Source organism: Anoplolepis gracilipes, chromosome 4 (assembly GCF_047496725.1).
Source record: "Anoplolepis gracilipes chromosome 4, ASM4749672v1, whole genome shotgun sequence".
Taxonomy (NCBI): domain Eukaryota; kingdom Metazoa; phylum Arthropoda; class Insecta; order Hymenoptera; family Formicidae; genus Anoplolepis; species Anoplolepis gracilipes.
Window position 1 is genome coordinate 5,829,307 of NC_132973.1, and position 27,272 is coordinate 5,856,578.

At 38.0% G+C, this 27,272-nt stretch overlaps 1 protein-coding gene across 4 annotated transcripts in view; it reads left to right on the forward strand.

Annotated features, from left to right (window-relative positions):
- The window catches only part of LOC140665022 (opioid-binding protein/cell adhesion molecule homolog), a 189,015-nt gene extending 162,815 nt beyond the window's left edge, over window positions 1-26,200 (forward strand). For all 4 annotated transcript variants that reach the window (XM_072890691.1, XM_072890689.1, XM_072890692.1 and 1 more), the window contains exon 7: window positions 20,861-26,200. In XM_072890691.1, coding sequence (XP_072746792.1) covers window positions 20,861-20,970 — 110 coding nt within the window. In that variant the 3' untranslated portion in view covers window positions 20,971-26,200. The remainder of the gene's footprint in view (window positions 1-20,860) is intronic.
- The last annotated feature ends 1,072 nt before the right edge of the window (window positions 26,201-27,272 follow it).

Below are 27,272 nucleotides of genomic sequence, written 5' to 3' on the forward strand. Positions count from 1 at the left end.
GTCAGCTTGGGAATAAATAATATAAATTTGAATATTGCAATAATTATAAATTGTACTGTTATATTTGAACATGAAGCATTGTTAAGAGTGTCAACGTGTCACTCTATAAAAAGATTTTAATATTATTTATTCACTACACCCTGTTTTCAGCAAATTTCAGCAAATTATCGTTTTCGGTTTTAAATATAGAATATAATAGATAAATACAATATAAATGTGGATCGTAGAATAAATCGTCACTGCTTTCCCAAAGCTATTAATATAATTTTTTAATTTTTTATAATTTATATATATATATATCGATTACATTAAGATATGAAAGAGTAGCGTATAATCTATAATATAATATAATTATGATATTTGCTGTTAAAAACAAAGATTCGTAAGCTTTGCTAGAAACGCGGAAGTATAAAGTCAATTAATTAATTCCGACAACTTTGTACCCATTTTAATTAAGTTTCTGGCGAACCGTTTTCAATATTACTAAGAAAGTTGTAGACCGCTTGAAGAGACGCTGAAGAGAAACAATTTCTATCGCGTCTGAATAAATAATACATCAGCATAAAATGTGTGCCCACGGTACGTGTGTGCGTACCGCACATGGCGAGAAAGTTTAAACGTACATTCGATCCCGACGCAGGATCGGCAAAATAAATTGAAATTTTCTGCAGTAAAAGCAAGCGGCAGAATCACAAGAAGCGAAATTAAATCGCTCGGCTGCGCGTCATCGATTTTCTCTTAACTCGCTCGATTGCAGCGTGCAATCTGATTTACTTCTGGTTTACTTTACGAATCTTCTTGCATATTCCTTTGAACGAAACATGTATTTGTAAATTACGTAATTTGAATCATACAAGAATCTTGAGGACTACAAATTTCAATTTATCTTGAAGACGGCTCGATAAGACGTACAATGAGAGAGAAAGAGAGAGAAAGATTTATTACATAGGTTTAACAATTTTAATAATTTAACTTTCTACACTACTTGTAAGAACATCAATTATTACGCATCCTCGTAGACGGAATTAATCTCGCGTTTACCGTTATTCGTAAGAGATTTACAAGTAATTACTGCGGGGAAAGCCGCGCGAGAACTTGCCGGAATGAAACTCTCGTCAAGTAAACTATATATGTACTCGCATCTAACGACAAACTATGAAGTCTCCAACTAACTCCACACCGTTCCCTCATGCCCTCTCACGTTTGTGCGCGGAGTCATCGAAATTAGGTCCGTGGCTTCATTTGAGAACTAATAGGATGTCGTGATGGTCGAAAAACATCGTGGGGAATGATCATAACTTTGATTAAATCGCGCAAACGAGTAGATCATTTGGTCAGAATTACGAGATATAATATAGATCTCCGAATTTCCTTCGTCGAACAAGTCGATTAAATCGGGCCATCCGACAGATAATTTATTAATAAGAAAGGCTAATCAAACATCTATATGATATTATATTTATCAATGTTCATGTCACATTTCTCTCTTCTTTTCTCTTTCTCTTTCTGCGTTGCTCGTCTCCAAATTATCATCGTAGCTATTTTCCTTCGGATCCAACGTAAGCAAGGACGAAAGTTACAGAGTCCTGAAAGGGTCGGTTATTCAATTTGGCTGATTCATCCACCGTTGCCCTCGTCCAGATAGCTATCACATTGACCTCGGATTCGTTCGCAATATTGCGTACAACGTGCGTACGAGAGCTTAGAAATAACAGTCAGAATTCACATTTCTCTGACATGACATGAATCTTTTGTCGGCGGTTATATTGTCCACATGAGAGTAGACGAGAAAGGAGAGGAGGGAGGTTTACAAAGACCAACAATAGTCTCGTTTTATTGCTACAAAATGGCTTTCCGGGTAACGTCATTTAAATTGTCGTAACGGACAGAAATACATTTTTAGAACGAAGTAGCAACTATACGAGCGTGACGAGCGGGTCGAGTTTTTTTCTTCTTTTTACGACGTTTCATCGAGATTGCCGCGAAACGGGTACACGTTGACAACGACATCGTGGACATGCTGTCGAGAGGCGACTGCAGTCGCGGACGAACGTGAAGTCACACGACATCTCGATTGCGAGAAGGCGCGCGGCGCGAAGGAAAGGTCACGGGGGTGGGACGCGGAGTAAGTGTAATCTGACTTTACGGACCGAGCCGTAAATCCCACGGGAGAGAGAGGGTTGGGAGGAGAGTGTTTTACCGATAAACTAAACGGTAAGGGCTGTAAACGCGCTTGGTCGTGCAGCGTTGCGTCGATGCGCTCCGCTCAGCGCGCAGCACTCGTGATAGCGACGTGTACAAGGGGTAATAAACCGGATATATTCTTGTCGAGAGAGAGAGAGAGAGAGAGAGAGAGAGAGAGGGGGGGGAAAGGTCAGCTCCACTTTATTTCTCGACGATCTGCCGAGCGCGGTGCGCGGAACACCAAAGAAATAAATCCTTCGGACACGTCTGCCCTTTTCCACCTCCTCGGGCTCAGGGGGATAAATCAGTCGAGATATTGTCCCATGCAAATCCCTGCCCGGGTTACCCGCCAAAGTGTGCTCTTTCTCCTTCCATCGCATGTACGTTCCTCACGTCCGCATGTCTCATCGTGGCACGCGAGCACTCCTGAGATATGCACGTCAAGTGGCTGCTCGGCGGTGAGAGATCGCGCGAACTGTTATACGTTAGGTAATATCTTTCTACGTTCTCTCTCTCTCTCTCTCTCTCTCTCTCTCTCTTTCTCTCTTTCTTTCTCTTTCGTTCTCTCGCCATTTCGATTCCCTTGCAGGATAATACCGAACTTATCGGAAGTAATACCGCAGTTATCGGAAGTACTACCGCAGTCATCGGAAGTAAATTGCGGTGGGCGTACACAGCGGATTTGGGGCAAACGTTTGCGGCTCGAAATGCCGCCTCCAAAGGTTTCGGTTAACCCTTTCCCCGAGTGTCGTTCTACTCTTGGTATTACGATTGTTCTGCGCATTTCTTGAATATAAATTGCAATGTTAATCGCGGGAGACACATAGATAGAAAAACTTTTAGACTCGGCGACCCGAACTGAAGTTGTAATTAGTTTAGACCGACTTGCAGAGAGAAACGATTTTCCGCATCGCAATTCTTTCTCTCCGCGATCCCTTTTCTTTTCGCGCGACAAAAATTTCACGCTGCGCGAAAGGATTGTCAGAGAAATGTCCTGTGCGACGCGACGCCGCGCAGAAATGTAAGTTCTTGTAATCTCGGCAGAACTTATCAAAGGACTTGGTTGCTGCGTGATGTACTGCAATATCCGCGAGTTAAATTGTGGAAGTTACGGTAAAGCCATCGTATATACGCGAAATACGCATTTACCCTCGGTCTGAGAATGGTTGTACATAATGATACTGCATGTGCACGAATAGAGACGCTAGTAATATACGTATATATATATATGTATATTTCTCCATCTTTCTCTCTTCATTTAACTTCAACTTCGACTTCCCTCAAGACTTTTGATCAGAACAATACGAGAAGGATAATGTCGGCGCGGAGATTAAAGTGCGAGATAGCGCGTATATAACGCACGATCCCGTAATAACTCGTGCCTGCGAAATTTCAGTAACTAGTTTTGCGGCGTGTAATAAGAAAGCGGCCTGCGGGCGTATTAAGTATGCATAATTAGCTGCGATAGATAAGTAACCCTATAAGGAGGATATGCGCTTTTTCAATAAAGAGTTGGTTCGAATTCCGAAAACATAAATACATAACAAGCCATCGGTCATCGAAATATCTGTCAGTGCACGATTCCGCATCGATAAATCATGGTACCGCGTGCGTGATTTTGATTAAATTATTTCTGCCTTGCTTATCATTGCGTACGCGGTCTAATACGCGAGACGGATAATTTTGCAATTGCCTCGTCGAGCAATATTGTTTCTACGAATTTGAATTTTAACACGTGACGCACTGTCGCGTTTTGCACCTTTGACCAACGCCTATTTCTATCAACACGATTTAAAATTAATCGTTGACTCGCAAAATAATAACATCGAAGTTTAAACATTTCTATTGAATTATGTACAATATAATTATGTTAGCAATTTTGATATTGTCGTCCTGCTAGCTAATCAATAATAAAATTTAAATTATGTTGGTAGAACGGGCCCGATTATAATTATGATCATTTATAAAACAAAGGAAACGAATAAATCATTTTATCAAAGCTGAATAAATAAGGATATCGACACGAGGAGAAAATGAATAACAATCAAAAGTTTGATATATTAGTTTTATTTTTTCTTAAATTTCTATAAGTTAATTATAATAAAAAGTGGCGTCAATAATTTAATTCGCGCATTCCATCTTGACAATAACGCGTTCGTGAGACTTACTAAACACAGCTATTAATATTTATATGAACGTTCGTTGTTAGATTGGGTAAGCACGTGCAGCCCGCGCGAAAATAATAACGTGCAATTTATCAGTGCGATTGCAGTCGGGACAGTAGATGTCGATACATCTGCGCGGCCTCGGTTAACTTTCCAGCAACCTGAAACGCTGCCAAGTTCTTCGACAAGGCGTAAAACGATAAATTATATATGCTTCCTGTAGCTCATAGAAATCAATTATCAATTATGAGACGGGATACTATAAAATGTATAAAAACTCTCTTTTTTAAGTAGATACATGTGACGCGAATCACAATTCTTAACGCTTTTGATAACTATTAAATTTGATTAATAATCAAGGGAAGCATTTTTTTTTAAAGAAATATAGATCTATAGGTAATTTAAAATGCAAAGTACTGTAGTGTTTGAAAAATAAAAAATAATTTTAATAAAGCATATATTTGTGCTGAAATAAAAAAAATACAAAGAATATAAAAATGTTATAAGTATACTCACGTTTACCAATATGATCAAAAATAAAAATGAAAAATAATTCCATTTTACAACATCAGATTTAAAATAAAAATAAAAAATAATTTCGTTTTATCAAATTTCTATAATACAAACTTGTTTAAAAATAAAAAAGCTTAAAAAAACAATGTTTTTTTATTAAGCACCATTAATTTTGAATTTTATATGGCACATTGTATATATAGAAAATAAATTATTCAGAGATGTTTTTTCGGAATAACGCTGTACGTACGTGCGTCATGCAAACTTTACAAAATCTAATGGATACATTTACTTGATAAAGTATTTAACAAAATCATAACACGCGTTATGTAACATTTTAATTTAAACATTTAAATCATCATTTTTATTGTATAATATTATTTTATAATATTTTGAACCAACAAATATTTTCCAACAATGGTTTATTTTAAAACTTTATTAAGTTCATTTCCGAAATAAATTTTCAATCAGAATATCTGAACATAAACTGTCGCGATGTAACAATTGTAACAGGATGTATAGAAATAGAGGTACATGTCATTATTTTAAAATTAAATTTGCGTCCAACGAAATATGTTATTTTTGTGAAAGCGGTATTTGCGGCCTTTTATCAGACTGCCGTTTACTCACGTATCAGAAATTATTCTAAAGCTCGAAGGGTATGTAGATCTTAGCAAACATTTCGTACTACGTTGAACGATATTTCCGCATGACAGGTTAAGGATTTATCAAGACAACCGACACGATTGCCAACGCAAACAAATCCTCAATTTGCCTCGACGAGCAATCGAGGTGACAGGACCGACGTACATGTAAGACTCTGCACACGATCGCGTATGTTCAATCGTGCGTATGATGCGCCCTCGGAGCCGATCGTTGGATTTTAGTCCGCCAAGTATGGCGACGAAGCGGAGGACTGTAGTCGGACGTGACTCCCTTCCGACAGCGAGAATAAGAAAAGTTTCGCGATCAAACGAGACGAAACTAATACAGAGCCATTATCGGGAGTTAACGGCGTTCCGCGCCGTAACTGCGCACCAGGATTTATTGTCTTCCGTCTTCCGTCTACGATCACGAGCAAACAAAAAGAAGGTACAGAGAGAGAAAAGAGAGAGAGAGAAAGAGAAAGGGAGAGAAGGTTGAAAATTTTTCCGCTGCCATCACCACGTTAGATTTGTTAGATGGACAACGAGGTTCAAAGAGGTTCATGTCCCACTTCGCTTCTATTTATCTTCCTGAAAGACAAACTTTCCGCGAGGGTACTTCTCGTCGCACCTTCCTTTATGCGCCGTCTTGTTACTTGTCAGTCTGCTTCTTACGTGTCACAGTCTTCGAGCTGTAAGAACGGTCAATATGTCATGTTTTAGCTTGAAATTTAGCCTCTCCGAGGCTAAAATTTATCGAATTTTTACATATTTAACTTTATTTTATATTTAATTAGTTTTGCTTAATCGAGTGTCATCGAACTTTATTTCATTATATTATATTCCGAGCGGTAGTAATCCAAAGTTTCCGGCGTTTACTTTTCTACTTGACATCGATCGATGTCAGTACCTTTAGGAAGGAATGTGACATGAAGGACAATCGAACTTGTCGAATTATACAAGGAAAATAATGTGAAAATTATGTATATGCTGTTTGCGTACATTAAATATTCTCGTTTATTATTTCAACTTTCATATTACTTGGATGTAATATGTAATAATAATCGAATTATATATACAGAGAGAATTTTTGCGGTATATATATACAATACATATTACATATGCTGCAAATTAATGCCAAACCCAAGTAAAATAATTCTATAGCTATAGGAAAAATTTGTCATCTTGTCATCCTTAATGATTTGAAATATTTATTGAGTTTTCCGATATTGCAATAGACTATTTTTGTATAAGCTTATACGATCTCGTCATCAATTTTAGAGGTCGTAAGCAAGGTTGAAGAACGATTCCCTATCCAGTGTTGAATTACGGTAAGTTTACGAAGACGAATTATAGACTTCTCGATTTACCTTCGACCCTTTTTTATTACGTCATGAAATCGCATCGTAAATACGGTCGCCTCGTTTTGAGACATGGTACGTGCTGCGACTGACAACGAGTTATTGGCAGTTTGCAGAGTAGGGATTTGCTCAGCGCGTTCTGCCACTCGTAATCCCTCATTCTGTCGCGAACTTGATAGACAGGCGACACTCGCGACGCAATAATAAGATGATTTTCGGGAGCCTCTTTTTTTTGCGCTCGATGTTCTCTGTTATTTCTTGCTGAAAGTTTTTGCAGAAAAACATTAGCATTTTATTTCCAAACTAACTTTTATTTCCATCGTTTTATTACGCACGAAAGCATATGTTCGAGACATACATTTAATATGTAATTTGTAAATTGCCAAAATAACACCGTGACATGCGAATTTTTTATACATTCTTTTATCCTTTAATGATATTTACTACGGTCGAATGAACGAGATAATAATCAAATACTTAAAACAACCATATAATGAATAAACAATTAATTAAAGTAAATTTTATAACAGGTTACAAGAATTGACGAAATATGTATATGTATTTGCACGCAGAGAATATAATAACTTCTGGGAAAATATGCAAACTGTTACAAAATATGCAAGCATCATTGAATTATAACGGAGCTTATAGAGAGGATTATAGGAAAACGGTTTATTCGCGCCGAACATTTTGTAATCTCCGATCGCGATTTGACGCGGAGAGTGCGAAATACTTGTCGAGGGATGATAGAGTTAATCTCCGAGTGTTGCCGCGCATTTTACGTTACGATACGGGTTGCCCATTAGCGTAATCCCCTTTTAAACTTTTTAATGTGCCATTTCTTCTTTTACACATTTGCGACAAAAAAAGCGAAGTAGTTTCGCCATCCGTAGTTAACAATCCGTAACGTTTCAAGATTTACTCTGTTTAGTCAGAAAAATGTTGTCTCGGTTTATATTTTATTACACGATAAAATATATATGTACGTATAGAGAGAGGGTGTAATTGGTAAAAAACTTACCAATGGTAGATTCTTGAGATAAATTTTTTTTTCTCTCAGTGAAAATGTAGAGAGACGTCATCATTTCTTGCAAGTTTCCAATTTTTGTCATCATATACCTTTGTAATTAAGTATTAAATTAAAATTCTATTAGAGTAAACTCTATCTGAAATTGACTGTAATAGAAGAATGTAATAGTTTTGATAATCTTTTAAAGGTTTTCTTCAAAAAGCTTAGTTTGCGAAAAGCGCTCTTTTATTAATTGCTTATAATTCGGAAATTATTGATGCCTCGACATTTTCGCTCAGGAAATATCGTCTCTAAATGAATTAAAAAAATTTTAGCCATTAGCAAATTTTTCACCAATTGTGGAACGCTTTATACACGCATATATAAGCTATTTGTTTTATTCTTGAGAAATTAATAATTTTTAAATATATTTTATTATATTTTACTATTCTTTTTTGTACTTTTATTACCCTTTATTGTTCAAGTTTTATTGTTTTAACTTTTCTCGCTGTTAAACTTATGCTAAATTTAACAGCGCACTGTAGATGGAAAATGGGTAATGGTTCTGAACTTGCGAGCTCATGTTTTTTACGCCGAGTATCGATTTCTGCCACACTTTGTTTCGAGTGGCTGCGGAACACGACTATTCCTCGACAGTTCGAGTACTGTTGGAAACACGCTTTTTTCATTAGCATCCTGGACTACTGCCATGATTTTGGCCTTACGGCTTACGGGCGGTATTACGGGAAAACAATTTGTTTTCCACAGAATCTGCCGCCACGGATTGCGCTTCGATCGACGTTCTTTCGTAATAATCGCGACAAATTATTTACCTTTATTTATTACTTTTTGCAATACGCTTTTTTTTTATTATCTCGCCTCGTCATTACTCTATCTTCTATTTTAAGCAGAGGCCAATATGGGGACACGAATTAAAGGCAGGGCGGGTCTATGTTCGATTTGCGTGCGAGATAGTCGTTACTGAAATAAGTTAAGTGATGGATGAAGGCTTCCGATCGGAATCAACGAATCGAGACCTTGTCGTGGATTACATTTATCAGACCTTGGTATTTTCTATATCGAGCAAATACCCAATTTTTGGATCATTGTAAAAATTATTTAGATATCCAGATAATTTTGCTTGTGTTTGCGAATAATCGGGTATCAACGATTAAAGAAGAATATTAAGAAGGCTTGCGAATTATATATAAGTCGTATTTCGAGTAGTTGGCAAAAGTCGCGATATAAATAAATACCAATTAGCTAGAGAAGTATTAAAGCTAAGCGAGGTGCCAAGAGTATATTTACATGGCCCAATTAAAGTTGCTTCATCTCGTCGTCGTAACGGTTGCAGACGTAGTTAAGAAACTTTTACTATTTTAACTTGCCTCTTCGGTTAGTCCTCGAGGTCTTTGTACTAAAGGCCATCTCGTTATGGTACGAGGGTAAATTAGCCGGTCTGTTCTCTATCAAACGATCTTAAGACACGGCATCGGTGATTTAAATTTATGCAGCCGCAATTTTGCCCGCAGACGCGCTCACGGAGCTCAGAAAAACGGGGAAAGCGTTTGTCGATAACACTTACGACGATGCGCTCTTCGTTTCGATAGCGCCGTCTGTTTCGATAATGCTTAGAAAAGGATAAAATTCTATCCCTTGGTACAGCCTTTAGGTCGTTCCTCGTACGAGGAAAACGAGGAAATAGAAGACGTAACGAGCGGCTTTGAATATCTCTTAAAAGTTCAAATCGTCAATTTGGAGGATTATGGCTTAAGACGAACATACAAATTGCAAGATATATGTTCCAATCTTATTTCGTTAGAAAAAAATACAAAAATTTTTGTACAATTAATTAAAAAATTCTGAAGAAAGAAATTTTTTGAAAAAAATTAAACGAGCAGAGAGAGCTCTTGCGAGATATTTTGCAAGAGGGAGATATATGAAAAGAGGAATTGAACAAGAGTCAAGCATTGTTTCAGAGAGATATACTGATATTTACCTTACATTTACCTTACGTCGACGAAGGCAGTACGAAGGTAAACCACGGTAGGGGCTTATCAAGTGCATGTTGCCGGTGAACCTGAAGGAACGCCTACGACGCGTTGAAAGCAATAAATGACCGTGCACCAACACCGGCAGATACGACGTTCGCATAATTAAAGCCACGACACGGTGCGATAATGCGAAATCGACTACCATATTTTATCGTCAAGAAATGCCTTGTCAGCGCCGATCACGACACGAAAGAGAAGTTTCATCTCCTCGTTCAACCTCCCGCCCTCTGTCCCTATCCGATTCGAGAGCGTCGTCTTTTACACAATATTGATTACATAATACATTATTGCATAATATGTTATATTTTATATATGCAAACAGATACACACATATACTTGTATATTTTTCTATCAAGATTACTCGGGTAAATTAATTTCGAAGCTCATTTAACTACAATACTGACAAATTGATAAATCGAGTGATTTATTTACGTCAATTTATATCGCAAAATACTAATATACATATATATATATATATATATATATATATATTAAAACGATTTAAAACAATTTATTAATATTAATTTGACGCATTTAATAGAATAACGATCTAGTAAAGTAATAAACTCTAATTTATTGATAGCATCAGTGGAATTAAAGGGGAAATGCGATGAACGTCGAAACAAATGGTTATCTTGCCGCGCCCATTGCATTTCGTCATTAACTCCCGCGACAGCAATGCTGATCTGCTTAACGCCAACTGTTGGACATGGAAGCAACGATATTAAAAGGGATAAAGGCAAATGAAAACGGGCCATTGCGCACGCAACGGACAGACGGGAAAACGATGGCCGGTAACCTCCGCCGAATTACGATATTGCAACTTGACATCGCTATATCTGTAATAAATGTTTCGAGTACGTCAATACTTTGTCAGTTAACAGCGATGGGAAGGGTGAGGCATTTTCTCCCGCATATTTGACGTACGAACTACCCTTTGATGCTATTATCTGGTCATTTCTATCGCCATCCAGAGAAAATTTCATCGCTTTAACGAACCGTACTTATTTCTCGATTGTTGTCGGTTTGTTCTCGTGATTTAAAGGGATCAACCTCGAAATAAGATTCTTTTCAAAGCCGTTGCTATCACTTTTACACGATTAAAATTAAAATGTAAAAGTTCTTGTCATTATATTAATATCTTTATATCTAATAATAAATCTTTATTTTTTTTTAAGAATTTTTATTCTCAAAGTTTTTACATAAAAAAAGAAATCGGCGATGTTACTGGAAAGTTGGTATGCAAATTTATATTAAAATATATATACATAGTAAGACTCTATATAAAAACAAAATACACGATAGAGAATAAGCAAATAAGATCCATGCGCAAGGATTTGAAAGGCAAATAAGTATTCAAATATTGGTACAAAAACCATTTAATGGATGAACGGTCTATTTTCGGACCATCCTCAGCAAAGACATAAAGTAAATGTTCATAATCATCTTCCCTGATTCTAAAAAAGTATGTAACATAAGAGATGATTACGCACATTTACTTTATATCTTTGCTGAGGGTGGTCCGAAAATGAACTCATTAAATGGTATTTTCTATTAATATTTGAAGATTTATTTACTCTACAAATCCTTGACGTGTGACTCTTATTTGCTTGTTCTATCGTTATTAAATTTATATTACTTTCTCTGTATTCTCAATCATCTGATATTTCTACATATCTTCTAGATAGAACTACATTTTTATTTATTTAAGAGAATATACGTCGGAAAATGCTTGCAAACGTTCGTTAATTAAAATGTTGCACATCCAGTAATTTCACGTTTGCGAGTTTTGCGAATGGTTTTCCGTTGTAAAACACATGGCGTTATAGGCTGCTCGCGCAGGCCAAGGAAAACATCGCGTTCGCAAAGAAAGAAGATTGGACGTATGATTTCGAGCTGTGAGGTACGCGAAGCGAAATAGAACAAAGCGAAGCGAATACGCGAGATTAAAGGAGCAGATAGAATGGAAGGCGAAGCGGAAAGTGCGCGGAGGCATGGAAAGCGACGTCGATATTCAGACGAGAGAGGTATTCAGGCTGGCGAGTTCGCGATACAGTGTCGTGAGACTGATGGAAAGGGAGGAGGGGGGGGGGTAGATGGGGTGGAAGAGAAAGCTCCGATAACTAAACCAATTATCCCGCGACGCCGATGAGGAAGTTTTAATCCGTTCGCCTGCCATTGTCGCCACCGCGAATTTTCCGGCGTGAAGAGCTTTTTCTTCAGACCATCCCTTCGCGAGCCTTTCCATCGACATAACTTCCTTCCCTCCTTTGTCCTTCCGTTCTTTGCCTTCAAACGATGATCCAAGTCTATGATCGTTGAATCGTTATGCTCGACCGAACTGCGCTCCGAGAGCTTCTCTTGTATCGTACTTTAAATGGCTATTCGATACACTTGGCGCATGGAGCAACGAGAATTGTGTACTAATATTCAATAAAATCAAAACATGAAGCACACGCAAACGGCAATACGCATTTTACGTAATTTTGTGAATAGCATAATGTTTATATATATATATATATATATATATATATATATGAGAGTTTTTAATTTGTGAAAATTAAGAGAAATTGAAAAAGAAACTCTTCTTTAACGAAAAGAATAATTTTGAAATAATAGATTAGCACTTATCATTAAAAAGTTCTATACAAGACAGATAGATGTATCATAAGTATACATGATCACTGTTGCTATTCGATTTGTAATATAACGAGACGTTTGACTGTTCGTCAATCAAGCAAATGCCCGGCGTCCAGCGATACCAATGAAACGCGTTTGCTGTTTTGGCTATACCGCAATAGCTCAAATTACGCGTATGTGCATTGTGTCATTCGATAACTGTGAATGCGATACGTCGATAGATGTTCTGAAATCCATACCCGAACTCGAGCTACAGACGGCTCGCTTTTGTGCATAACGCAATATCGTCGTGAGAAGTGGAACGGAAGATCAACGAAAAAAAAAAAATTATTGGTACGAAAGAAAGGAAGACAGTAGAAAAAGATAACACGAGGCTTTTTATTGGCTCAGGACCAACGTCCTGATGCTTCTCCAGCATCCTTCTCGATACACTGGCATTCAAATGTCAGTCACACTATTCATAGTTGAGTAATCAAACTTTAATGTTACCGCGAAATATCCGACAATCTGGTCGAAATACGTTCGATGGAGATTGATCGCTCTGACCATTTGTGGCTTGCGCTAAGTCGCCCAATCGGATCTATCTACGTCCACTCGTGGCGCAATGCGCGAAATTAGATCTTCGTTCCATTACATCGCGGCGAACAAAAAGAATTCCGCCAGATGCAGCCACATTTGTCACGATTTGCACGAGAGGCGAATTCTCTCTCAAAATCTTTCTCTACGATGTCATCGGCACATTTGAAGATAAAATAACAGTGAAAAATAAGGACAGATTGATGAGAAATATTTTATTATTTAATAATACCTAGCTCTTTTTATTTATGCTTTATCAAGCATAATTTATTAAATCCCTCCTTTTAATTTAAGTACACGCGAATTCCAATAACTATTATTATTTTCTACACGACGATTTTAACGTTGCTCTACCATTATTCCTCGGTGGTTTCTGTGGTTCGGAGAACGTGACATCTGTGACACCCTGCTTTACAATCATTTTGCGCAACGTAATGTATGTGTGATATTGAACATTTCTTATTTTGATTCTCGCATATATATACTACGTTACGAATATATCAGAGTATTTGGAGCATGTTCTTTTAGACGGATAAAGCGAATATGGATTTACGAGATATCTTCATTTAAACAAGATGTGTGACACGTTATATACCATATATCAAGCGAAAATTACGTTTCGTTTCTTACATTTCTACCTGCAACTCACGCATGAGCTCTCCGGCGAATTGCCCGGGTCGAGGAACACGGTATTTTACGTGCCGCGAGATCGATTCGCGGTGGAAACCAATTGCACGCGCAGTTCCGAGAATTCTTTGCGTTAACTGCAGTAACGAACTGCCAGCACCGCGATCGTAACGATAATAACTATTGAGGAATCTGGGCGGTTTCTCGTTCTCCCACTTTTCAACAGGATTCAACGCTGGATTTTGTATTCGCGTACGTACGGGCTTTATTGCTTTGCCTAAACAAATTGCACTAATCATTTCTCCGAAGGAATCACTGATCCGTAACTTTCCTACATTTGTTTCTGACGTAACGTAACGAATCTTGATGATTTTCCTCGTCATATCTAGATGTAAAAGATATCGTTTTTTTTTCTTTTTTTTTTTTTTTTACAATCAACGGAAACGTCATGTCTTATGACGGTTTTCTAATTGAGTTTTTCTTATTCAGGTAGAAAATGTTTCGTTATCATGACATTTGAATATAAATTTTACCCTCTCGCAATCAACTACGTTAAAATATCACGAGCAAGAATTGCAAGATTTCAAGTCGAGCACAAGCGATATATATTTCATTTCAATCGCATATTTTAAAAGAGATTATATTCTTCGCGCTGATATTTTAAATTTCTCAGTCTAGTTCGATATTTTAATATTTTAATTCAATGATCGAGCATAAAGAGAGAAGGGACTCTTTTTTTCCAAGCTCGAGTTTCATCATTGAGCATCACGTAATTCCGCTCTTGCGCACAGTGAACGAACATACGCGCATTTCAGGATTACCGCGGGAATGAAGTTAACGGCGGTCGGATTTTCCTCCTTCCTGGACCCTCTCGACGCTTGCCCCTTTCGAGATGAATAGCCCGGAGAAGGTCAACGCGGGCGCGTTACGAGCTCGTTCGCGACGCAGTGTGTCCTCGCGGTGGTTACATTGTATTAACGCGCCGCCTATTCGTCGTCGGGCCGGATGTTCGCCCGCTAATGTCGCGTAAAAAACGGGCAATAATTCTCGGCAGCTGCCTCTACAGTGCTACGTTATATAAGAGAGCGTGCCACTCTCTCTCTCTCTCTCTCTCTCTCTCTCTCTCTCCCTCCCTCCTCCTTTCCTCTTCTCGTTGTCCTTTTCTCGTTGCCGACACTCGCGCTGCTGCAAATCAGGCCGCCTTAATGGGATTACCGCGGCGCAACCCGTACTCGCGATGTAGCGGGGAACCTACTTCGACAAGTTTTATGATCGAGATTATTTTCATAAGGGTAGCCTACAAGGGCGGCTGGAGTTCCCGCACAGGTATAAGTAAGTAGGTATATTTTACTTTCAAGGACGAGAGAAAAGAACGTGCCCCTCTCCCCCCTGCCCCCCCAAGGTGCGCGCCCGGAAGTTCAACCGTGATTTAAGCGACCGTACAACGGTACTTCGAAAGTCGCGGAAGCATTATAAAAAGCAAACGAAGAGAGAAAGAAAAAGAGTGGAGAATAACTCGCGGTTTATTAAGCGGCGTGCTGCGATTAAGAAAAATTCTCAGCGTTATGCTGTATACGAGAAACGCTCGTATTCATCTGACCGACGATATTCCGAGTCTGTGATAACACGAGCACGCGCGCTTTGATTACACTTTTTTATTACTCGGAATGCTGAATAATAATTTTTCAGAAATTAATTCACGCGGCTGTATGCGACGCAAACACAATTTTCATTAATGTAAAAAAATTTAATGTAAATTGCACATTGACGTGAAATTTTTACATATTGTGCAGTGATTACGTGTCCGACAACGAATAAAGCCAACCGTGTTTTAGCCGTGTCAAGGTAATTTCAAAAAGCATAATTAATGTTATTCAAAAATGTATAATACATTATTCCGCGGTTGGAATGTTGTCATATTATATCTTTTAATCGAAATTTTATCGAGTTTTACGCAGTAACTTTTCTACAATTTCTGACAAATTTCGTTTAGCCCGTCCTCGCATAACTAAATCCATTTAACCGATGATTATATATTTCACGTATGAGAGACAATGTAAGTATCGTGTAATGAAATCACGCCATTTTGCTTGCGCGCAGCTAAAATGGCTGACTTGAAAATGTAGAATTTCGTATGGGCGATTTCACCGAAAATTTTCGGTTGCTTGATTTTCCCATTACGTCACACTCATATACGCTACCGTCAGCTCAGATATCACTGTCTTCATCAGTCACGAGTAAACATTGGCGACAACTGATTTGCTAATTGGTACCGTACATCTCTGTGTCTAGCCTTTGAATATCCGGGTACACATAGGGTCGCTAATACAGCCGCAAATAGTGCCGGTAAATTGCCAATCTCGCGATTAATCGAATTTGATCGAATCTTTACTCAAAACTCTATTTTAGATATCGAAAATTATTTTTTTCATCAATTGTTACAACCGTATAATCGATTGTTCGCGTTGCAATGTATCTATGTATTTGATATCAATTTATATAAAGTATCTTATTATTATATCTATGATTGCGTTGTAAATTTTGCAAAGATTTAAATTGATTAAAAGCACTCTTGATTGTATAAATCTTAAAAATTACTTTGTAGATAATGGATGTTTAATCTTTGATAATCTGTTTCAATTTATAAACAAGAGTTTATTTGATAAAAGGGTTAAGCTTCAACTACGTTTAACTATCTATATTACACACCAGACATTTAACTCAACATGCTGGCTGAAGTCGAACGATAATTGCATCTGCGTGTTGCGGCAAGGCACACCTTATTTCATAACGAAAGTAATAGGATTTCCGGCGATTCCGTGCAGCGTTTATTATATTATTTGCATAAAATGCATTTGCTCTAAAAAAAAAAAAAAAAAAACCAAACGGTGCCCAAGTGACCGAAAAGCATACATGATATTTCTATTACACGCGTTTGATTTACGGTCCAATTACGAATCCGGCTGCGTGAACGTCAAAGTCAAAAATTGCAAAATCAAATTTGTAGATGCGTGATGCATAATTAAATCTGAATCTCACGATTGGTGTGATGGTGAGAGAGGTAGAGAAAAATGTAAAAACTTTCGAGGCTATTTCGCGAGCCGGGAATTTGCAAGCATGCAGATCGCGTCGATATCGAGATTAAGTTTTCTCTTCCTGATACGATTATCGTCGACCGCGAGTTAATCTATCAGTGTCAGCCGCGTTATCCCTTGTTATTCTAACATTGATTCAATAGCTCGGCCAATATCACGTAAGTAGAGTAATATTACGTAACGACGCGCGATAGTAGCGTACGTAAAAGTACCGGAATAATTACTGCGTCTGAATAAACAATAAAAGAATTTCGAACAGCGATCGGCTCCCTCGAGATACTTAGGGGACCATAATGTACATAACAATTTCAACAGTGATCTCTCTTGATATTCATCTCTTGTTATTCGAGATAGCTCGTATTTTTTATAGCTCACAAGCGAAAACATTATCGAGACTGCTGTTGGAAATTCATCATTTTGCTGTTCCGTGTACATATGATGTATCGTTCGAATTTTGTGCAATTTTAAAACGTATTTATCTCTGTTGATCTCCGCTGTGGTTTATTTGTTTATCCGTCTCGCGTCCGTGAATACGCGCGCGGCGACGATTATGCTTGTTAATATTAAAACGCGCTATTAACATACCCGCGGTGCAAAATTGCGTAGGGATTGCAAAAAATATCTGGTACGTTTGAATTAATAATTTATCTTTTGCTTAATTTTTTTTATGAAATGCAGATATTAAAATTAAATATCAGCAAATAAATGAATTGCAATAATAACTAAACGATACTTTGCACGTTCCACTTTATTAGTATACTATCTAATAAATAATAAAAGTAATAGGCCGCATTTTTGCAATACAAAAAGTCTCGCTTCACTGAATTCTTTCTAATATAATAAAATATTTTTGCTTAAAAATATATAATTTTTTGCTTCAGACTTTTAGTCTGACACAAGACGGTTTGTCAGCTTTAGAATTAGATACAGTCAACTAATCGTAATATTATGATAATATAAATATACATAATACCATATATATATAATATATAAGAAATATATATAATATTTCTCAACGAAAGATGTTAGTAATCATTAATTTTTTAATTTCAATGATACCAGTGAAAAGCAGATTTCTAGATTTTTTGTTACAATTATTTTCTAAAATTATTTTATCAATAATATGCTGCAAAAATTATTTATTTTACAACTTTACTTATTTTACAAAATTATTTATTTACAATTTTAAGCTACTGCATTTATTTAATTTTATTTTCATTGCAATCAATAATAAAAAAAATTAAAGAAAACTATTATACCAATATAATTATTCTGAAAAATACAATGTATAATAATTTTCATTTACAGTTTTAGTGACATTAGTTATAGTTTTTTTTGTCCCGAGTTATTGCACGAAATTATATTTTCATTACATTTAACGATATTTATCGTGATGCTTTTAAAGGAAAAACCTCAGCAAAGTTAGAGAGAAGAGAACATTTATTTGTAGAGTAGTAAGAGGAAGATAAATGGACGATGTGACTCTATGTATACACTCTGTTGTATAATAAATTAAAATCCTAAATAAAACTCCACGCGCAACGCGCCGTGCATTCTGTGTTTGAACTTATGTAAGCACTCAGCGCCAGCGCTGCGTTACATCAGCGTCTTGTAAGAGCGTAGAACGTATCGTGGATGCCGCTTTCCATCGAAAAGCCCCGAGCAGTTTTATCCTCCCTACTGTCGATTTACTTCCGCGGGTCGCCGCTTCGCGAGTCGCTCACTCGCTTCTTTTTCCCCTTTCCATCGCCCCCTTTACCTTCCCTTTCTCTCTCTTTCTTTTTTTCCTCGAGACGCTGATGCTCGTTTTCGCTGAAAAATGAGCGCTTTTTGCGGCCGCGCAGTCGTTCGTCGAATTGCGAGTCGTAAATTAGCTCGCGCTCCAGACGAACGTCGGGGTTGGAGGGGGAAAAAAATACGTTCCAGCGCAGAAATCCATCCCGTCGAATGGATACGCGCAGAAAAGGGGGAGGAACTGCGGTAGGTAGGTGTACTGTAAAGGTCAAAAGAAATTCGACCTTTTCGCTCAAGTGAGCGCGCGCTTGATCCTTTTTCGTTGATCTTCTAGCGCGACGTCTTGCATCAATTTCCGGTCTCAGGTTTTAGTATGCCCTCTCGAACTCGATCAGCGTGGAATAAGCGGTTGCATAGATAGCTACAGGTAAAATTTTCTGAAAAGTTTTTTGTCAAAAAAAAAAAAAAAAAAAATGTACGCTTCGCGATGTCTCAAGATTTATCAGTGATTTTATAGTATTTTTATAGCATGTACGCTTTAAAAAGTGGTTTGAAAAATATTAGAAAATTTAAAATACTAAAAATATTATTAGAAAAGTTTTCTTGCAACTTTCTCTCTCACATCAATCAATATGAAATATAATTCTTATTAAATAGCTTTAACTTGATTAGTGTGAATGTTAATGAAAAAACTCATCACGGTTAACAACTAATAACTAATTTCATACTGAAACTTGTAGTGAGGAGAAACTCTCTGTGCATTTGCAATGAGATTTTATTAAGAAATTGCATAAATATAATGCACTTAAGTATCTCGCGTGTTTCAGAACGTACACACCGCGATAGGTAATGAGCTTTCGCGATACCGGCGCAACACGTTGCATTAATAATAACTTCAGTATTGTGGCCGAATAAGACACTTACGTTACGTTCTCTCTACCTAAGAACTACGAGAAGAACTCTCGTAGTTCGACGGCAACTTCGAGCCACCGATAAGTGATTACTGGTACAGCACCTGAGGGTTCTCGCGTTAGGTTCTCCATGGATCCGCTGTTATAGGTCCTCCACCTTCTCATCTCTCGATGAGTTCGGTTCACGGAAGGTAGTTCTAACGTGTCGGATACGCGCGACTCACGCTTATGCCATTACGCCGAATGCGCTCGTATCAATGCAACTTGCAATGTTACTGCAAACTCTTGCGAGACGCGACGCGGAAGCGCCGCTGGCGTCAACATTTAGACTAAATCGCAGTTTCTCAGGAACCTCGCTGTTTCTTGCGCGCCATCCGAGGACAAACAGTAACGCTATTGCAATATCTAACGTAAATGTCCGCTTGAATATTTGATTTATCCGAAATCGATACGCGGCGCGACGGAGATTTCGACTTCGCCCCGGGCGAACATTTGGCTTTATATACGTTTGCGCGCGAAAACGCACACGAATATCTGAGTAGAATCTCCAATTTTTTATGTCACTATCATTATTATTTCACTTATCTCACGATGCCGATTTTTAAAATTTAATTACGTCTGCTGACCTATTTCGCGAACGGTGAACTTACTCTGAGATTGATATAATTTGATAGACAATAATTGCAAATGTTTAAATTTTAACAATTAGCCATACATCTTTTGTTTATTATTAATTGTAGAATAATTCGTAAAACAAATACATATATATATATATATATATAAATATATACAAAATTCCATATATATGGTTTTGTTCAAATATTTATGTATTTGTAATAGAAAATAATTAATATACAAGCTAATGTGTTGTTAATTTCGTATAATCGCGGTTAATTATTCGTGATTATTCTAATAAACGTTAGTATGGATTTGATTATCATATGCATGTGAAAATCTATTCTAATGTAGTGCCCTCGATAATAATACGGTTACGTAAATGCAGTTAAATCAATTCATTGTTCGTTTAATATAAAGTTGATATATTTTATCGCATTTCTTTTGTTCACGTTTTAATGATCGAAATATTTAATGACGGAAAAAACATACATACATCTATCTATATTTCAACTTCAAATTTGTATAAAAAAATTTAGAATTAAAACGCGAGGAGATCGAAAATATTCTGAATCATGCTATATACATTCTTCTCATGCATGCAAGTTTCTCAAGGAACAGAGAAAAGGAAGCGGGCAAGGGATTGTATAAATTTTCCATTCGCCGCATCCCCTACCGCCTAGTCTCCGTCTGCAAAATAATTTATGTGCATGCGGCTTTCTTGGGTTTCAGGGGAGCATCCGGCGGCCATGCAGCACGGGAACTCTAGCAACAGCGGCGCGGCCACGAGGACGCTCGCGTTACTCCTGTTGCTCCTGCACGCCGGCTCCTTCGCGAGGTGACTGGTCGATCACGAGGCGCTGCAGTAAGAGAGTACGGCCGATAGTTTCACCCAGGCGAGATTGAGGGAACGACTATGGAACGAGAGGATGGTGCGAGAGGTTAGTGTGACCGGAAGGGGAGAGACGTACCGTTGGCGCGCTAACCACCTGCTGGACTCCATACATAAATCAGCTCGGTCTTCTTTCCGTATCTTGTCATGGACGGGATACTAAAGTGCGCGAAGGGAGACGAAGGAGAAGGAAGATGATGCGCGAACAGTAAACCGTGCGTAAATAGTTCGTCGACTTTGCTCTCGCTTCTGAGTGCTGCACGAGTTGAAGCGATCCTCTGTTGGTGATTTCCTTAATCAATCTCCGTGTCCCGTTCAATCGCGCGTATTCGTATACTTACGCGATGCAGGTACGTGCTGCAACGATCGTACTCGTCGGACTATCTGTCGACTGCGAAGCGATTATTGAAAACGACAACTCGTGTAAACTCAACGACGAAGATGCGAATTCGTGAAGATGCGGCGACGAACGAACTTGTAGGGTAGCGAGTGTTCAAAGGACCAACGAACCGAATAATGCGTTTCGACGAGAGCAAATGATCTCTCTTTTACGTCGGCGTTCGCGACGACTGGATTAGCATTTCTTTCCCTCCGCGTATAGATTATTGAAATATGAAGGTCTGTCGACACGAGCGCAGCTGACTGTCGCAGATTCACCAGAGGTAAGAATCAACGTGTTTTCGTCCGCCCGGTCGGACCGACCGGCGACCCAGATACGCTTGGCAAAACCACCGCGGGGAATTCCACTCAATTTCTGGTCACCGGATGCAGTATCGCTTCTTCCTCAAGGAGAACAAATATTTTCAGGTTCGTCGGACTTACTCGTGTTCGCGAAAACTTCCGGGATACACTGTATATACACGCTGCGTCATACGAATGTCTCATAAGACGCCGGATGTGCACTCTGACATGCTGAAACTTTACGTCAACGATTCTCGGATGCAATTTCTTTACCATCGTTTGAGCATCTTCTGTGTACGTTACAATCTTATGTCTACAACACTATCTTTGCTACTGGAATATTAATTATTTAAAAGTACAATCTTATATTTTTTATTTTAGTTATTATTTAAAAGTAAATTATGCAGATTAAAAAAAATTCACACTATAAATCTATTGAGTTAAATACATTTATCTTTCTTGCGTACTTACATAGATCGCAACGTTACCTTCAGATTTGGCACCCTTCGTTCATCTTGCATGCTCCAGTTCGGTCGAATAAATATTTCCCTCGATTGCTCCCGCGGTCTATTACGGACTAGCAAACGGAATTGGCTACGACAATAATCGGTTTTCGCCTTTCGCGAGAGACGAAAAAGCCACTCAAGTATCTCTGAATTATGCGGTACGGACCGCGCGAAATTCGTAGTTTGGCTAGGGTGGACGCCCGCAGTTTCGCTCGGCGTTCCATTTGCATCTCAGAACGCGAAATTTACGAGCCCGGGGGTCGTCGATCCACGCTGTGGTCACGGGACCGTCCGCGTATCCGTGTACGCGTACGATAGACCCGATAAGTTATATAACTAAGCTCTCTCTCTCTCTCTTTCTCCCTCCCTCCCTCCCTCCCTCTCTCTTTCTCTCTCTCTCTCTCCCTCTCTCTCTCTCTCTCTCTCTCTCTCTCTCTCTCTCTCTCTGTCTGTCTCTCTTTCTCTCTCTCTCGACATACCGTCGTTCGCGAGAAGGAAATATCAGCCTGGTCGATACAGGGTGAACTGATATATAGCTGATATAGCTGCGGTCTCGATTATGCTAAGCTAACGCGCTTCCAACCCGTGCGCGTTTAATTATAGATATTAGTTTTATACGTGACTATTTTCTCTCTTAATTAAATCAAAGCCGTTCAGTTTTACTCTTTTTTCATTTTATCCTTACACAGTTTTTATCGTTTACCACATTTATATATAATATGATTTTTTATTCCTAGATTAAACAAAAATAGATCATTACAGTTTAATTTATCACATTTTACACGTACATACATATATACATACACATATATATATATATATATATATATATATATATATGTTTATGTATATCAAATTAATTGCATTCCAGCCAAGATGATCGAGATTGTATCACGTCGACCGGTCGGGCGTGTGGTTGCAGTTAACGCAATCAGCTGACGCGCCTGGAATGTTCTTCGAATAAAGTTCCATCTAACGTTCAGTTGCGGCATCCGAATAGCCCGTCGATCTGGGAAATATATCGCTTGGGAAAGTGACGGAAAGTTTCCCTCGGAAAACAGACGCTCGACGATGTGATGTCGCGATTAATTCGATGCGCTCGCTAATCCCTCGACAGGATCTCATTGACATCGACGCAATAAAAAGCTCTTAAATCTCTCTATCGCGGCTTTGATTAAATGTATCTGAAATCTGTATTTGAAGTCTGTATTTGAAGTCTCTGGATATCTTGAACCGTTCTATTACCGTTGAGATTTTCCATCGCCGCAAATCGATTTCGTTGAAATTACCGCATGTTCGGGTGCGCATCCGGCATACGTTTTTAATCACATCAAGATCTCGCGTCACGGGCGTGGAGTTTGCACGTCGATCGTAGTGCTAAGCGGACAGATTGACGTAAAGGGGTGGCGATAACTACGAAAGCGAGAATAGGATTTCCGAATTTCCAGCAAAGAGACAACGCGCGTAGACGCTCGAATTCGCGCTCATTAAGATAATGTTAAACTTTAAGTGATTAACAAAAGTCGTATCGTACTGGTCTATCCGTGTATACGTCTCCATAGATCTCCAATCGCAGTGGGTCGGTCGTAGCGTATAGGAAATCCGAGGCGTGTTTGCGAATTGCATGACACGTTATGTAGGGCGACATTATTCCGGATAATAATATTACTGCATACTATTTCACTGTTTTTAAGAGATTCACATAGCATCGCTCGATAAATATTTAAAGTGTGCGAAAAAGCTATCGATAGAGGAAGAAAAAATAATTCATTGATTATGTGTCTGAATTTTTTTTTATATTTTTCGGTGAACGAATAGAAAATTATAAATTATAAATTAAACGTATAGTGTAAATATACCGATACATTTCCCACATATTGCATTTGCTGAAAAAATATCAGATATCTAAGTAAAAATAGATACAACTGCTGGCTTTATTTTTTTTTGCTTGCGGTGAACAATATTGAAGATTAAGTCTCTTGTTGAAAATATATCTTGATTTTTATTGGTTGATTAATTTTAAAACTTTGAGTTATAATTGTATTATAGAAAAACAGATAAAATTACATACGTTGTTGAAGTAAAATTGTAACTTTATCAAATTTTTATTAACTTGTGACAAGTGAGTCTTGTTATTTATAAACTTAAATTTAAGTATCCTTTAGACGAAAAATGAAATATATAATACTATCAAGACAGTTATCTAGAAAATTTGAGTCAATTTTTATGATACAAAAATAAAATAACATTATAACGGAGAATTCTTATTATTTCTGTTACTTCTACAATACTATATCTTGAAATTTAAATTATCTTTGCTATCTATATCTTTCTATCTCTCTCTCTCTCTCTCTCTTTATTTGTTTTGATATGTTACATCACTACTAAATTTATAAATGTCACTGACAATATGAAACTTTTGTAGATAATGTAACAATAAAAATAGAAAAACATTTCTGGACACAGTCTCTGTTTACTCTATTTTTCCATCGAATAAAAACAATCTTCGTGCCGAGTGTCGTTTTAGAAGCTTGATACGCGTCGGATATGCATTATCAGCAGCACGATCGACCCACGAATAGCCGTACTGTACATACCTTTTTAAATGTAACGATAAACAATCGCTGTAACTCTATTCGACTAAGAACCACGATGCAATTCTTACTAAATTTACATTCTTAGATCAATCGAGTGCTTCATCAGCTAAAACGCAGCCGTTACACGAAACTTTTGTCATCGATCAACTATCATCATGAATAGTAGTCTCGCGGTAATCATGGTTTGTCAAAAGAAATTTTGGACGCGCCTTTGTACAAGTGAATTTTTGCGCCAGAAGATGATAAATTAATGAAAATATTAGAAAAAAACGTCGAAAGTCTACGTCGTAATATCAATTGTTAAAATAATTAATATTAATTGTTTAATTGTTATAATTATCGCATTGAACAAACTTGATCAAAGACCGAGATAAAAAAAAAATCACTTAATTTTCGTGAATTTGTGCGAATCGGTCATCAAAGATTAAAAAGTGATTTTTGAAGAAAGTGATTAACAAAGATACAACACATAATCTTGTATATAAAAAGGATCGTTTTCGAGCATGTTTGTTTTATGGTTTGCTTGTGTGAAATAGAAGTGCGTAAGAAGAATACAAAGTCTGTCATTTTTTCATCTTTTTTAATCCAACAATTTTTTTATTCATATCTTATATACTTTCTCCCAATCTAAGAAAAGAGTACGAGAACTTACTTTAAAAATTAATTCTTCTAAAGTATAATTTTACTAATATTTTTTTTTCACTAAAATACAATAAAATGTATTGAGGTAATCTTTGACTTTTACTGGATCTGACAGATTGCGATGAAATTTTGCGCACCTCTAGGGAGACGATCAAGAGGTCTCCGTTTTGACGAACGAGATGAGAAGGCGCGACGTGGTTGTATGTTCCTGGAGAAGAGTTCCCGACGAAACGATCGTCGTCAATCACAAGAACGAGCTCTGCAAAATCACCACTACCACCTCACACACATACACACCCTGCCTCCCTCTTTTTCCACGCTCCTTCTATCCTGCTACACCATCCCTCGTGCTTTTTTTATACGCCAAACGAGATCTGTCCTCGTTAGTATTTGTAAATGGCTTTCGCGTACACGCGGGTGCCGCTAATCCTGCTTCTGTATATTCCGAAAAAATATAAAAGCGATACAGACTCGGACGTGGGCAGCGATTAATTGACTCACGTCCGAGTCGCGGATGAACGTGAAGGACTGGTAGCGAGTAAGTTTAACCCGATTGTACGAGATCAATTACTTGTTAGCACACGAGCGATCAGCGTACGCTCTTAGCAACACTACTCGAACGATGTTAAACTAACGAACATACCGTTAATGTATATACATATATATATAAATGAACAGTACCGACTTATCATTTATGTTGGATCCAATTGTACCAGAATTCCTAAGGCAATTAAAAGAGAAGAAATAACGATTATTTGTGGAAGATATATATATATATATACTTACAGAGATTCTCATTCCGCGAGCCGACTCTACCCGACTGACTGCGCCGCATCAATTCTTTTTCCATTACTTAAAAACCTACACGCGAGAAATTAGATCATTTTTTGGTATAACCTTCCGCATTCCTCAACTTCCATCGCATTTTTAATTGAACGATCAGATTTTTGGTCGAATTCATTTTACAGGTTTAATCCGCTGTGTGTAACGCGGATTGACGTCGTTATATCATGAAAAATCTCTTTATTGTGCAAAAATTAAAAACGCGAATTTTATTCATTCTATTTATTTCACATGTTGCAATGTGTACTTTTTTTTTATTTATTTACTTATATTTCGTTGACATTGTTTTTCAGTAACAATGGACGTATTACTTACTGCATTCGTCTTACTACAACTGCATCGAACATACTTCGATCCTAGTTTTCATCCTATAGTCATCTCTTCTCATCTCCCGAATCTCTTTGAAATTTCGTAGCAACGATCTTCGGAACACAAGAAGCCCTTGACGAAAACGGGAGCAGCCAATGTCTTGACCACCTACGTTGACCGAGTTCGTGCGTAGTATAGGTAAGTACCGCCTGGTCCTTTGTCTACGAATGTGTACTCTCAACATGATATACGGGGGTCATTTGCATCCAGTCTCATATACAGCCACTGTCGATAAACAGCGCCCAGTATAGCTGCATAAACACGCCTCCCTATGCGCGCCTCGATAGGTATGTCGGGCATTCAGGTGTGCATGGTCGATGAATACACACACCGGCCCCGTTCCTCATATCTTATGTCGTACATACTTAGTGGCACTTAAGCGGATACTCCGCAACCTGCGAGAAGACCCATTGAAGCAGGGTTTGCCGGGGCTGGTCCGGTCGGTTGCCAACAGGAACAATTTCGACGTAAGCTCCCTCTTCCCTCTCTCGATCGGACGGGTATGACCAGATTAAGATCAATCTAGGTCATCACGTGGACACGCTCGAGGAGCAAATATGATTGCGCTTGACGTTAATCCGCTCAGTATTCATGTCCATAAAATCAATCGCGAT